At 37.7% G+C, this 15,329-nt stretch overlaps 1 protein-coding gene across 2 annotated transcripts in view; it reads left to right on the top strand.

The window, feature by feature from the left end:
- Positions 1-15,329, top strand: part of TAF4B (TATA-box binding protein associated factor 4b) — a 117,272-nt gene that overhangs the window by 60,268 nt on the left and 41,675 nt on the right. For both annotated transcript variants that reach the window (XM_007197577.2, XM_007197576.2), the window contains 2 exons: positions 5,040-5,165; positions 11,005-11,061. In XM_007197577.2, coding sequence (XP_007197639.2) covers positions 5,040-5,165; positions 11,005-11,061 — 183 coding nt within the window. The remainder of the gene's footprint in view (positions 1-5,039; positions 5,166-11,004; positions 11,062-15,329) is intronic.

The following is a 15,329-nucleotide window of genomic DNA, read 5'->3' as shown; positions in this document are numbered from 1 at the left end:
GCATTATGGTTTTGATGGAGAACAAATTTATTGGGTAATGAGGGTTGAAAAAGATAACGTTTTCCCCCTATATCAAGAAATGTTCATAGGTAGATTTTGTACAATGTGGTATATGGGTAACCTTATAAGGTTTTGAGTTTGCAAGAATGGTCATTGTCATGATGTCCTACACATAGGTTAAAAGCAATCTAGGGAAGATCAGCCACTCTTACCACCGGTAAATTTCCTAGAGGAAATCATTCTGTTTTCTCTCCTTTCTGCTTCATTTAGAACTTTGGAAGAACTATTTATAGTTGCTGAGGTCCTCACTTGTATAAATCTTTGTGAGAATTTGCTGGACTGACTTAAAAATATATGATCATCAGAAAAAGCTGTGAAAAAACCCCTAGTATCAGTATTTATTTTTGTGTGCTTCTGGAATTTGTCCATTTCTTCTAGGTTATTTAATTTGTTGGCATACAGTTGTTCATAGTATTCTCTAATAATCCTTTTTATTTCTGTAAGGTCAGTGGTAATGATCCTACTTTCATTTCTCATTTTGTTTCCTGAAGATGTAAGGTTGGTTACTGATTTAAGATCTACCCTTTTAATGTAGGCATTTATTTATTGCTATAAAATTCTCTCTGAGCACTGCTTTTGCTGCATTCTATAAGTTTTGGTACATTGTGTTTTTGTTTTCATTCATCTTCTTAGGTATTTTCTAATTTCCCTTGAGATCTCTTTATTTCATTGGTTATTTGAGAGTATATTGTTTAATTTCCACATATTCATGAAATTTCCAGTTTTCCTTCTGTTGTTGATTTCTAGCTTCATTTCATTGTTGTCAGAGAATATTCTTAGCACAATTCAATCATTTTAAATTTATTGAGGCTTGTTTTGTGGCCTAACATATGGTCTGTCTTGGAGAATGTTCCATGTGCACTTGAGAAGAATGTGTATTCTGCTGTTGTTGGGGAGGAATGTTCATATATGTCTCTTAGATCTAGTTGGTTTATAGTATTAGGTCCTCTATTTCCATATTGATATTCTGTATAGGTATTCAATCCAGTATTGAAAGTAGGGTATTGAAGACTTCAACTACTGTTGTAAAACTATTTCTCTTTAGTTCTGTCAGTGTTTGCTTCATATATTTGGGGGCTCTGTTGTCTAGTGTGTATATCTTCTTGGTGAATTCACTCTTTTGTCAGTATATAATGTCCTGTCTCTTTTAACAGTTTTTGACACAAAGTCTGTCTTGCCTGATATTAGTATAACCACCCCTGCTTTCTTTTGGTTATTATTTGCATGGAATATTTTTTTCCCATCCTTTGACTTGCAACCTATTTGTGCTTTTATCTAAAGCCAATATCTTGTAGACAGCATATAGTTGGATTTTGCTTTTTATCCATTCTGTCAGTCTCTACCTTTTGATTGAGGAGTTTAATCCATTCACATTTAAAGTAATTACTGATTAAGGAAGAACTTACTTCTGCTATTTCTGTTTTTGTGTGTGTCTTACAGCTTTTTTGGCACTCCTTTACTACTGCCTTCTTTTTTGTTTGATTTTTTTTGTTGTTGTATACTGTTTTGATTCCCTTCGTGCGCGCACGCGCGTGTGTGTGTGTGTATTTTTTAGATATTTTCTTAGTGGTTACCTTGGGGATTACAATTAGCATCCTAAATTTGCAGTAACCTAATTTAAATTGATAACAATTTACCTTCACTTTTGGGATGTGGGGGGATTATTCTTCCTTTTTATCTTTTTACTGTAACTTTTTAAAGAGCCTTATAATTTTTCACATCTGGATTCTCCCCTTTTCCTGCCTCAAACACCCTGTTGTTTCAGATATACATGAGTGCACTTTCATTTACAGTAAGCAGTTTCTATACAAAATGTAGCATGTACCTTTAGTATGGAATAGAATTTTTCCAAGTAATGTTTACTATCCAGAATGCCATCCAAAGCTCTATTATGTATAGCCTTCAGATGGAGTAGTTCTTCTAGTGTATATCAATAACACATATTTCAAGGATTTAGTTGCCCCAGGCAAAATGGATAGTATCTACCCCACTTAGAAACTCAATAACTTAGCTTAAAGCTAACACCGTCTTAACCTTCTGTCTTGACATTGCCTATCCTGATTGATTTTCCCCTGTCCACCTTTCCCCACACTTATTCCTTAATACAGCTAATGCCACTGTGTGAATTTGCACATATAGAAAAGCAGCTACATGATCATCCTTCTTTAAACAGAAATAATAATCATTTAATTATATTTGGATCTAGTTCAAAATTATATACTTATTTTGTAGACTTTGATTTTAATAATCTTTGTGTCACAGATTGAGCCCTGTCCTTATATTTCAGTTCATCCCTGATAGGATTTATTTTTATCTGTACAGTATGGGAAATTTTACTCCATGAATTTCACAAAAGTGAGCTACTTTTATTTTTTTTTAAATTATTTATTTATTTATGGCTGTGTTGGGTCTTCGTTTCTGTGTGAGGGTTTTTTTTTTTTTTCCTCTAGTTGAGGCAAGTGGGGGCCACTCTTCATCGCGGTGCGTGGGCCTCTCACTATCGCAGCCTCTCTTGTTGCGGAGCACAGGCTCCAGACGTGCAGGCTCAGTAATTGTGGCTAACGGGCCTAGTTGCTCCGCGGCATGTGGGATCCTCCCAGACCAGGGCCCGAACCTGCGTCCCCCGCACTGGCAGGCAGACCCTCAACCACTGCGCCACCAGGGAAGCCCCAAGCTACTTTTATTAAAAGCAAAATCCCACCATCTCTTTCCATTTGAAATCCATCTACTTTTTTTTTTTTTTTTTTTTTTTTTAGTTTTTTTTTTTAATACTTTATTTATGTATTTTATTTTATTTATTTATGACTGTGTTGGGTCTCTTAGTTTTCGTGTGAGGGCTTTCTCTAGTTGCGGCAAGTGGGGGCCACTCTTCATCGCGGTGCGGGGGCTGCTCTTCATCGCGGTGCGCGGGCCTTTCACTATCGCGGCCCCTCCCGTTGCGGGGCACAGGCTCCAGACGCGCAGGCTCAGTAGTTGTGGCTCACGGGCCCAGTTGCTCCGTGGCATGTGGGATCTTCCCAGACCAGGGCTCGAACCCGTGTCCCCTGCATTGGCAGGCAGATTCTCAGCCACTGCGCCACCAGGGAAGCCCCCTGAAATCCATCTACTTTTGATAATCTTTCACCTGGTTAGACGTAATTCTCTAATTAATCATAGTCCATAAACTGAGATTTAAGTAAAGAAGTAGAAAGTGACACACGTGATACAAAGCTTTTGATCTTGCTGCCAGCTTTTTTCCCACTGAAGATATGTTAGAGTCTTCTACGTGCCAGTGGCTGTGGAGAAACTCCATGTTTTCCAGTTGAAAGGGGCTGCAGTACTTTCTTTAGATGGGATTCACTTGATGATGTTATTGTTTGGTCTGAGTCCTTATATTTTCACTGCTAAACCACCTGACTCTGTGGTGCAAAAAGACTTCAGTTAGACCGGCTGGGTAGACAGGAAGCATCATGATAAGATTGGGGTTACTGTTGTTTAAATAAAATTGGAGACTCAGTAGAAGTAGGGAAGACACTCAGTTGTTTAGGATGTGTAAGAGTAAAGGAAGGATGCATTAAGCAAGAGGCAGTTGTACTGAGTTGGAAGAGAGAGAAGGAATCTTAGCATGGAAATGAGATTGGGTTCAAATTTAGAAAGTCTGTGCCCCTTTTTAATTTAACATTTGCTGTCCTTTTAAATTAAATCCTGTCAGTAAATTATCTCCAGGGTATATGAACACAAAAATGGTAAAAATGAAGTATTTAAGAAACCACTGGTTATTGTTTATGCCTGTATGGTTGGCTTATAATGTATTCCATATTCTATCTTGTATTATTTAACTTTAAAAACATTTGAGAATTCTTTTTGTGTTAAACACAAAGTAAAATAAGTAGCGCTAATACATCCTTGTTCATTATTCTATGTAATACTCTTTTGATCTAGTTAAATACCAACAATAAAAATTTAATTTAAAAAGAATCTTGGGCATATGAAATCTCTCAGTCCCAGTTAATTGAATCAACCATAAGCATGGGATAAAACAAAGATGGGAATGGTGCTGTACCCAGATTTCCAAGCCACACACTGACCGTTGGACTAAATGTTTAAAAACATTCAGTTTTCCTATTTTATAGTCTCCCTCCTACAGCTTGGACGTCTGAATTACTGAAATGAGTAGATGGCAGGAAGTCACTCCACCCCCAACAAGCATACATGTATTAAAGGAGGAGAGATAGGTGGTCATATCAGATAAAATTATGAAATATTTAGACTGTAAAGCACTATTTTACTGTAGAATATCAGAATAAATGAAACAGTATAAATTTTATCATTTTATGGAACATTGAAGATGAATAATTATACTTCTCTGTTATGACTCTCATTTATACATTGTATACTTAATTTCTTTGACTATAGTTTCTGCCCAAGTCCATAGCTTAAGGAAATCCTTACAACAGGGTTTAGGATTTTAATGTTTGCCATTTTGTCTTATGTTGTATTTTGATAGAAGTTGCCTTCACTTGGCATGGTTAGACCAATTCAACAATAGAAACAAGGGTGATAACTTTCATCTTAGGTATATTTTTCAGTGAGATGATTGTTTCTTATTTTTGTCTTTCACAGGCCTACAATTTAATTAATCATTAAGGTCTGCTGACCTGGACGATAGTTTAAATAAAAAGATTTAGATTATAGGTAAACGGTGCACTCTCTTGCTTTCTACTTCCAGTTATTAGGATCTGCTTGGCTTAATTCCTTTTTCCTCCCCTTGGATGAAGCTTACTAGGAAAGCTCTTTGAAATTTCAATGCTTAATCACCTCTCAAATTTTAAGGATGATTAAAGTTCTTATTTTGTTGTTGTTTGCTTAACAGAAATAAACATATTACCTCCTGTAAATTTAGTTCCCTATGTTTGTGTTACTGTCTTTAGCTGATTTATAACAAGACCTAATGTAGAATGTGTTGCCTAGGATCATCATAAGACCTTTTTTTTCCCCAGGCAAGTGAAAATTACATCCTGTCTAATGACACCAGATCACAGCTCAAATTTCTTGAAAAGCTAGATCAACTGGAGAAGCAGAGAAAGGATGTAGAAGAAAGAGAAATGTTACTTAAAGCAGCCAAGGTAAGGTCCTGTGTGATTTATGAGTGAACATGGCCTGGCAAGGAGGTCAGAATTGGCTTTATCATTTGTTGACTATCTTGGTTTTGTTAGGCCTTTAAATTTCTCTGAAGGATTTCTTAAAATGAAATTATTAATAAATTCTCTCACAGCCACAGGATGGTGTGGTACAGTGGCTTTCAGTTAATTTAGTTTAATGAGACATAATCTTTTGTCTCCTCATTCTCAATTCCTGTGTGCCTAGCATCATACCATTGCCCCCTCCCCAAGTAAAAATGTTTTAAAATTTTTCAAGGTCTTTTTAGGGATATGATTTAATATGTGCCAAGTTGAAGTTGAGAGAGGAAAATTTGGAAAGTGGACATGAATGTTATAGGTAAAAATTAGGAGTAATTAGGATTATATGAAACAAAATAGAAGATGAGCAGGAATGGGTTAGAGAGATACTAAAAGAGAGAACAGGTAAGGCTATTATTGATTTTCTTTCTTCCTCCTTTAAGCATTTTCCTGGACCATTAGTGCCAGATGGAGTGAGAGCTAGTTCCATCATAGTTTGCATTTTGTTGCTGCACATTTCTTTGTAGGCCTTGGGGAGCAGTCTTAAGGGTTGGGTACTAGTGTTATTTTTTGTTTTAAACGCTTTAGTTTTGATTTCCAATGTTATTGGAATCCTCCCCTTTTAGAATATTTGTTCCTAGTCACATACTAATCACTTTTTAAAAAATTCATTTATTTTGAAATGATTTCATACTTACAGAAAAGTTGCCAGAACTACACATCTCCTTTTCAGTTGGGGTTCCCCATTTTTAACATTTTACCGCATTTCCTCCATCTGCATCATTTCTGTACACAGGTGCACACTCCCGTTATCATTATTCTCTTTCTTTTGTTCTTTTTTTCTTTGAATTCAGAGGTTTCTCGTACATTCACAAAGTTGTGGAACTGTTGTCTCTAATTAATCTTTCTCTGAGCCTTTTGAAAGCAAGCTTCAGACATGATGTCTCATCACTCCTAAACATTCTAGCATGTATTTGCGAAAGCAAGGCCATTCTTCTGTATAACCTTCCAAGTCAGGACGTGAATAACATGACACTACCATCTAATCCACAGACCCCATTCAGATTTAACCAGCTGTCTCAACCCTCTTTTTCCTTCATGGTCCATTTTCCCATTCAGGAATATGTGTCTATTCAGTTGTCATCAGATTCCTTCAGTCAGATTTTCTCACTCTTTTTCTTTCATGTCTTTGACAGGTTTCAAGAGTACAAGAGTACAAGTCTTACCTTCTGTAGGGTGACTCTCAACCTGGGTTCATCTTATGTTTCCTTACAACTTGACTTGGGTCATGCATTCTTGGTGGGAATGCATAGAAATGATGCTTCATTCTTCTCAGCTGATTCTATCAAAAGGCAACCTTGATCAGTTCTCTTCATTTTAAAGTTGCCCTTTCCCCCTTTGTAATCAATTAGTTTTTTGTAGGACGGTATTATAGCATTATACTAATATCCCGTACCTCATCAAACTCCACAGAGCAACTTTAGCATCCATAGATGATATCTGTGAATCAGATACCTCTGTGATGGCTGCCAAATGGTGATTCTTTATTCTCGTCATCTCTTCTACGTTTATTAGTACTCTACTTTGTGGAAGAGCTTTCCTCTCTCTCATTCATTCATTCATACATTCATACATTCATGCATTCATGCATTCATTTATATCAACATGCGCTTGTGGATTTCTGTTTGATGCAACAGGTTGTAACCCATTACTATCATTATTTATTTTGTTGCTCAAATTGCTCCTGAGTGGGAGACCCTTCCAGCTGGCACTTCTGTCCTTTACTCATGTTTCCATCATTCACTGAGCATGTCCTTACTTTCAGGCACAAGATACTGCTGGCCCAGCTTTTACTCATCCTTTCCCAGCCCTGGAATCAGTCAGTTCTCCAAGGAACCGTATACTTTTTAGTTGAGGATGATATCCAGAAATCAAGATTAGAGCCTACAGTGTGCTCCTTGCTAAGAGGGTATCATTACATAGATACCCTGTAGACCCTGTCAAATGGACAGATCTAGGAAACATGTATGGTATGTGATATGTACACATATCTATATAAACACACAAACGTAGATCTATAACTATTTTCCTGTGTGTGTACATTATAAAACTATAAATTTATATGAATATCTCCGACTCTTGATATCTTAGGGTTCTTCCTAGCCTTAACCTTTCCATGTTTATAAGTACTTACTCTGAAGTCAGAAACTTGGCTCTCATTATCCTCGATATATTTACTTATGTTCTCAATTTACTTATTTGATCAGTGTAACTAATCTCCCAAGCAGCCATGCTGACTGACTCTTCTGTCTGCTACCACTGTTACCCCTGCCCTCATTTCATTGCCCGTGTAATTGGCCGCCATGCCCACTGGCCCATGCCTTGGTGGGTCTTCCCCAGCCCTTCCTCACCCTGCATTCTTGACCTCTGGTCTATGCCTTCATGTGCCAAGGTGCACCACAACCTTGTCACTGTGCAGCTTCTCACTGTCCCACAGTCTCAGCCCCCATTCTGACCCCTCTTGCACTGGGAAAGGCTGCTGGGACAGGAGGATGCTCTTTCTCGAACCCTTGAGTATTATAAGCAAGCACACAGCCAATATAACGAGGTGGTTTATTGGTATTTTATTCCCAATTACTATGCTGTAAACAAGGTTATAAACCTTTAAATACTTGTTTAGTTATTATCGGGTGTAGTATATTATACTTGCTCTCACTTTCTCGTAGTTTTACCTTCTACTCTTACAGATTTTCTAACTCAGTAAATGACATCATTATTCACCCAGATGTTCAAGCCAAAAAAACCTAGGAGTCCTCTTTAACTCCTTTTCCTCTTTTCTCTCCCTACGTCCAGTTCACTTTCCTATTCAGTTCCCAAAATGTATCCACCACCTTCTCTTCATCACTGTTGTCATCACTCTGGTCTGAGTCATCTTTCCCTTGGACCTTTATAATGTCTTCTAACTAATGTCCTTTTCCTTCTACAATCCATTTTTCATACTGTTGTCAGGATAATGTTTTCATAACAAATCATGTGTGTCTCTGTTGCTTAAAATCCTTCAGTGACTTCCTCTTGCCTTAAAATAAAATCCAAACTTACTACCAAATTTTAAAAGGCACCCACCTCTCTCTCTGAACTTGCCTCATGTCCTTCCCTTCTTCACTCATTCTGCTCCAGTCACAGTGACCTTTCTTTATGCTCCAAGTTTGTATCCTAGACTACTAATGAAGCATCTAAAACTGAACACTGAGTTCCCTTTCCCCAAATCTGCTCTGGTCTTTACCTTCTCGGGAAGTTGGAATTTTCTATCCTTCCAGTTACTTAGGCCATAATCCTAGGCATCATTCTTGATTCCTCTCTTTACTTCACACCCTATATCCAATCCATCGATAAATCTGGTTGACTGTACCCCCAACATGTATTTCGATCTAGTTATTTATCATCATATTCTGTGGTGCTGGTTCAAGTTGCCCTCATCTTTTTCTCAGTCTTGCATTTACAGCGGTTGTTTTTTTTTTTTTTTTAATTAATTAATTTATTTATTTATTTATGGCTATGTTGGGTCTTCGTTTCTGTGCGAGGGCTTTCTCTAGTTGCGGCGAGCGGGGGCCACTCTTCATCGCGGTGCGCGGGCCTCTCACTATCGCGGCCTCTCCTGTTGCAGAGCACAGGCTCCAAACGCGCAGGCTCAGTAGTTGTGGCTCACGGGCCCAGTTGCTCCGCGGCATGTGGGATCTTCCCAGACCAGGGCTTGAACCCGTGTCCCCTGCATTGGCAGGCAGATTCTCAACCACTGCCCCACCAGGGAAGCCCTACAGCAGTTGTTTTAGAGCAGCTTCCTAACGGCTCTGTGTGCCTGTGTCTCCAGTCTTGCACCCACACAGTGCATACTCTGTACGGCAGCCAGAGTGACCTTCCGAAAGTGTCCTGCCAGTGCCCTCTCACACCTGTGCTCCAGACCCTCCACTGGCTTTTTCTTACAACTAGAATCAAACCCCAACTCCTTATCATGACCTACAAGGCGGCACATTGTCTCCAGCCTTATCTCTCAACTTTTCTTTATGCTCCAACCACACCAGCCTTCTTTCTTTCCTCAAGTATGCCAACCATATTCCCATTTTTTGGCTTCTGCAGTGACTGTACCTTCTGCTTAAGAGTGTTCTTCCCCCAGATCGTTATGTGGCTGCCTCCTTCTTGTCATTCAGATCTCTGCTCAGTTGTCACTCCCCAGAGATGTCTTCCCTCCCGTTCTAGCTATAGAAGTACGCCCCCTTTCTATCACATTATCCTATTTGATTTTCTTTATAGTACTTATCACTGTCAGTCATTGTTTTTTATTTTTCCCCATCATAAATGTTTTACATTTCACAATTGTGTTTAATTTCTATAAAATTGTTTTATTTTTCTCTTAAAATGTAAGTTACTCGAAGGCAGAGACTTTGTCTTGTTACCTCATTTCTGTATCTCCAAGGCCTAGAACCATGGCACACAGAGTAGAATATATACTATGGATAGTCAATAAATATTGGTTGACTGACAAAGACTTGATACCCAAATGTGCCCATTTTATACTGTGGGAAAAATTATGTACACACACATATACATACACACATATTTTTATGTGAATACACATATAATCATGCTCATTCTCTCCTAACATAAGTAGAATAACAAGGGAGTTTTCTTAGTTTGGGCTAGAGTGAAGTTGTTTTATTAGATTGGAGACAAAATTAAGAAAAAATGTATTAGCTTTGGGTAGAATCTTATGTAGGTATTTAATTAAGGTGTTTAAAATTAGAAGGCACTCAAATCTAAACAGTTTCTTCCTTGTGTTTTCCTTTAACAGAAGTACTGATAAATCAGTAAAAACATTATCAGTTAAACTAAGTAAATAGGAAAATACTTTTTGCTTTCATTTTGTTAGCTATCTTTAGTTAGCTGCTATTGAATGTTATGGAATATTCAGATTTATAAGGAGTTAGGTAACTTTATTAGAATAAGAAGAAGAATACACCTATCCGCAGCATATTTTTCAGTGGACAAATGTCTGTAGTGTCAGAAATATAGTTCTTTCCTTACCTTTGGTTCCATCATGGCATTACATGTAGAAGGTAGCTCTTTTCTTATAGCAGTCCTGTAAGATTATTCATTTTTTGAATGTTAAACTGAATCAGTATGGAAAGTGACATTCAATAAACATTTATTGAACATTTTCTTGGGCACAGCATTCTGTTAAGTGCTATAGAGGACCCAAAGATGATAAGATACTCTAATGAAAACATTGGGATGTATTTCTTAATTTTTAAAAATTACACTTTTGAAGAGAGAGAAATTTGGTTCAAAGTTCGTCACGTTCTTGTTTTTAATAGTCCTTGAAATACCATGTTTTTTACCAAAATGGCTTCGCCTAAGGATTAGCCCATGTTGATTGTTTTCATTCATTTGAGCCAACAGTTATCCTTTTCTTTTCCTTCATCTCTACCATCCATTTTTCAGTTTTTAGTGTTCCAACAAGAACAACCTCAACTGCCTCAACTGGACCTGACTGACATTGTTAGCATCATTTTCTCTATAAGCTTCCTCCGGGCTAGAACTGCAGCAGCCAGCCCAGATGATGAGAGGGAGGGGGAGGTGGGAGGGAGAGCATGAGACTGGATTGAGGCATTTTCCCCTGGAGCTAAGGTTTTCAATCACAAGAGAAAATTGTCATTTATTAAATATTTAACGGCAACTATGGTGTTTAGATGCTAGTAATTTCTATTAAAATTTTCTTTTCCTTTGATAGAGTCGTTCCAATAAAGAAGATCCAGAACAGCTGAGATTAAAGCAGAAAGCCAAAGAGGTAGGACTTTCAAGTTACCATGCTTGTCTTTGTGTTTGAGGGAAGGTTGGCAGCTCTCTCCTGGCAATTAGGTCAGGGTTTATTTTGCTGTTGCATACCATTTGCCGAAGCCTTGGGGAAGGACAGGAACTGCTGCAGGCAAGGGCAGTACTTCAAATGAGGTCAATGAGTTATGTGCTCTCCTTTTAAAATTTATTTTCAAGGCTTAGGCCTGTCTAGAAATGGCTCTTTGTAAACTACAGCAGCACACTTGGAGGAATATAATGTGGGATTAAAAAAAAAGAAAGAAAGAAAAGAAACTTCTGAGATTTAGCATCTGGGACCGTACAATAGGCTACATTTTTCCAGGGTAATTGTTCGTTTTGTAAATCTGATACTGCTTATAATTCTTTGGCTGGGAGGTGGTACTGGGATTTAGTTTTAAATGGAAAACGCCTCTGGCTTTTAATTTTCTGGGCCCAGCAGTTTTCTGTTCTGGAATGGAGCCCTTGTTTCACACAGTTCATGTTTAGCTGCGGGGGTTTTAGTTTATAGCTTAGACTGGTTAAGCTTTTACTCCCAGAGGCCTCTGCATAGCAACTGTAGAAATCAACAAATAAGTTCATTTATGTCTGCAGCCTCCTCTCAGTAGCTGACTTTTTACATTTCCCAATATCCATTTCCTGACTTTTCTAGCCCCAGAGAAAAAAGCTCCACTAATTGGAGCTTATTTTAATTGAGCCTTAATATTGGATCTCACTGGAGTTGCCCCCAGAGCTGCTGAGAACAGAAGGAAATGAAAGTACCTAAGGTTGAAGACGTGGTGTATGTATGGGTGTGTGTGTGAAATTTTTCACTTGACCTACAGATTCTTTTCCCTGCTGAATAAATCATCAAGCCTGTTCACATTTCTGATTAAGGATCTGACAGCAGACGATAATAAAGACAATTGAGGTGTGAGACGTGTGATATGGAGCTGAAGAAATTGGTTTCTATAGTTACTTGACTGATTTCATGCAATTTTTAAGGATCTTTGTGCTAAATAAGAGTGATTTCCTGAGCAACCTTTTTCCTTAACTGTGCCTCTTGAACTATGAAATTTGTTGTTGCTTAACATTGCTGCACTGGGCTCCTAGGTGCCAGCAGCAGCAGGTTATTTATGAATGTTTTAAAGGCCCTTATTGTTTGGATTAATGTAGGAGCTGAGGCAAAGCAAATGGAAATCTAGTAAGATTCTTACAATCAATGTGGTGTGTTTTCACTAAAATAGAAAAGAAAGAAAACATGAACTCTGTCTGGATGGAGGGGTTTCTGGATTGAGGTGAAGAGAATTGGGAAAGGAGAATATTAAAAAGGATTTGAAACCGAATCATTTTATTTCAACAACAAAAAATTTCTGTTACTCATTTCTTTCCAGAAAATTTATCTAAAAATATTATCTAAAAAAGTTAACATGAGAACTGTACCTATAATCTTACAGCAAGCCTGGCTTGATGATAGATTGATTGCTTTGAATCATGAGTGTCCCTCTTTGTTTTCCTTTAAGACAGATAGATGCTTATCTTACTTCTAATCCCACCCACTTCTTGGAAAATAAATATCAGAAAACTTACCGCTTTATCCTTAAATGTCTTATCCTGTCTGTTCTTCTTTCATATACCTTCACAAACATCTGGATCATAGATTAATTTTTCCTTCAGGTTTGTATGGAATGCTTTTGTTTGTTTGTTTTTCTTTTAATTGTGTTTTTTATTCCCTGAAGGATGAATAGGTGGACAGGATTTTTTGAAGAAAATTGTAAGAGCAAATGTGAAAAGAAGAAACAAAACCTCTCAATGAGAGCAGGTGTGCTGTAGCAAACCTGTTTTTTTTTTTTGCCCACTGTTTTTGCACCTCCATTTATTTATTTTTCCTAGCAAGATTAAAAAGACTGTATATTTTCCTTCCAAAATATTTCAAAAGTTTTCTGGTTGCTTCCTATTCTAAATCATCTTTGATTTAAAAAAGAATCAAATACGTTGGCCCAGTTCCAAGAACAGAGCCACTCTGTATTAGTTGCAAATGTTGGATGAAAGTAAAATATTGTCATTTTTGTCATTCCCTTGCCCGCTAGAGTTCTTAATAACTTTAATATTCTAAGGGGCTCTAATTTAGAATCAAACACACCATATTTTGTTCAGTTGCAAAATCATTGACCCTATCTTTATATAGAGTTGAATTGTTGTCTTATATGGTAATTCGTAAGGTTATCATTTGGGATATACTAATTGTTATCACACTGCTATAAACTATAAAGCTTTGGTTTGTGATTTTTTGGTATTTGGCTGTTTAGGAAGTTTTCTTTGTCCGATTGTGAAAATTAGTACAGATTCCTTACAGTTGCTCAATATAAAACTGCTTTGCTTTCCTTTTTCCGGTAACTACCTACCTACTAAGCTGGGCATAGGAAACAGATTAATGACAGTATCTTACAAATATAGAACTCCAAAGAACTGTTTAGAGAAGTTGTAGGCTTTATTGATCCTGAGGAATGTTTCAGCAGTGATGTTTGTCATTAAATATTAAATCACAACTTGAATCCCCTTCATACGTAGTCTTATAATCCATGGTTGCTTTCAACTGTTAAGGACTAGAGTTTTGATCTTGGTCATTTCTCCCATGGGTTTTCTTCTCTCTAATACAGTTTTAGAGTCTATGCATTTCTTCTTTGCATTCTGGTGTAAAGACAAACTGTTAAATTGGGCAGGTTTTTATAACGATGTCTAATTTCTTTTCATCCTTCCTATTGACTTCTTCCAATTTTGTCATTCTCATTTGGCACTTAAAAAAGTAGACTGCCTTTGGGTTTGCCTCCAGCCTAGTCTGAATCCATTGAAGCAGCTCCTGCTACATACTATTCCTATTGATCTGACAGGTTATCCATCTATTTGAAAACCTTGTTGTCTGGCTAAAATGTCTGTGGATATCAAACATTTTAGTTCCGACTTTGGGGCCATCTTTTTCCTGTTTTCTATCTTTGCCTTTAAAAAAAGTCATAAGTGTTCTCGTTCTCTGTATTGTAAGTTTATATTTTAAATATGGACACTTTTAAATTGTGATGGCTTTTTTCTCCTAGATACTTTTACTGAAATGTAAGTACTGACATTCTTCCATTTCACCATCAATGTGTGAAAGATTTTAAATAGATTACTAATTGCCAATTCTGACTTCAAACAAGCAGGCACGTTTTTGTTTAATGCATTTGCAGACTTGTGTGAAATGTGTGCTGTGTGTCCTAGATTACCATCTAGCCTTCAATGTTTTCCTTTCTTACCACATCATCCAGAGTTCTTCAGAGCAAACCATCTGACCTTGGAGTTCAAACATCCTGATTCCTTAAACATTTGTTATATATATTGTGACCCTTATTTCCTTTGAATATCTTCTTTCTCCTTTGGGAAATGTGAGTTTAGTACATCTGTGCAGAGTGAGACAAAGAATTCATTTACTTTCTTTTTAACAATTCCTAGCATCCCCACTTTCATTTGTTATCAGACATTAGAAGAAAGAAAAAGGAACGCATGACATGTACCTGCTGGCACATTAGTTTCACAGTGCATCCTGTAGAAACTGGGCAAAAATAAGTAGTAAATAATTAAAATGCATAACAGATTAGAAAAGTTGTACCCTGAAGGACTTTGGATTTTTGTTTATAGAAAATATAGGATATAAAAACTATAAGTAATACAATTCTCCATGAAGCATTATTGTACAATAAATAAAATACTGACTCATAAGGCTCATTACTGATTAGAAGATATATTATTTAGGTACAAGAAGGGCAAGGGATTTTTTTTTCTTTATTTATTTATCTATTCATTTTTGGCTGTGTTGGGTCCTCGGTTTGTGCGAGGGCTTTCTCCAGTTGCGGCAAGCGGGGGCCACTCCTCATCGCGGTGCGGGGACCGCTCTTCATCGCAGTGCGCGGGCCCCTCACCATCGCGGCCCCTCCCGCCGCGGGGCACAGGCTCCAGACGCGCAAGCTCAGCAGTTGTGGCTCACGGGCCCAGCCGCTCCGCGGCACGTGGGATCCCCCCAGACCAGGGCTCGAACCCGTGCTCCCTGCACCAGCAGGCAGACTCTCAACCGCTGCGCCACCAGGGAAGCCCAGGGCAAGGGATTTTTTTAAATGAAATTTTAAAAGATATGGAGTCAGTGAAATATGATAGTTAAGGCTATCTATTAAATTTACAGCAACTTGTATGTAAACTTTATGCTAGATCTGCATGAGCCAAAACTCATGGAACACT

This window comes from Balaenoptera acutorostrata, chromosome 13 (genome assembly GCF_949987535.1).
Source record: "Balaenoptera acutorostrata chromosome 13, mBalAcu1.1, whole genome shotgun sequence".
Classification (NCBI taxonomy): domain Eukaryota; kingdom Metazoa; phylum Chordata; class Mammalia; order Artiodactyla; family Balaenopteridae; genus Balaenoptera; species Balaenoptera acutorostrata.
Note: the sequence above shows the minus strand (reverse complement) of the source record. Positions and strands in the feature narration are given on the sequence as shown.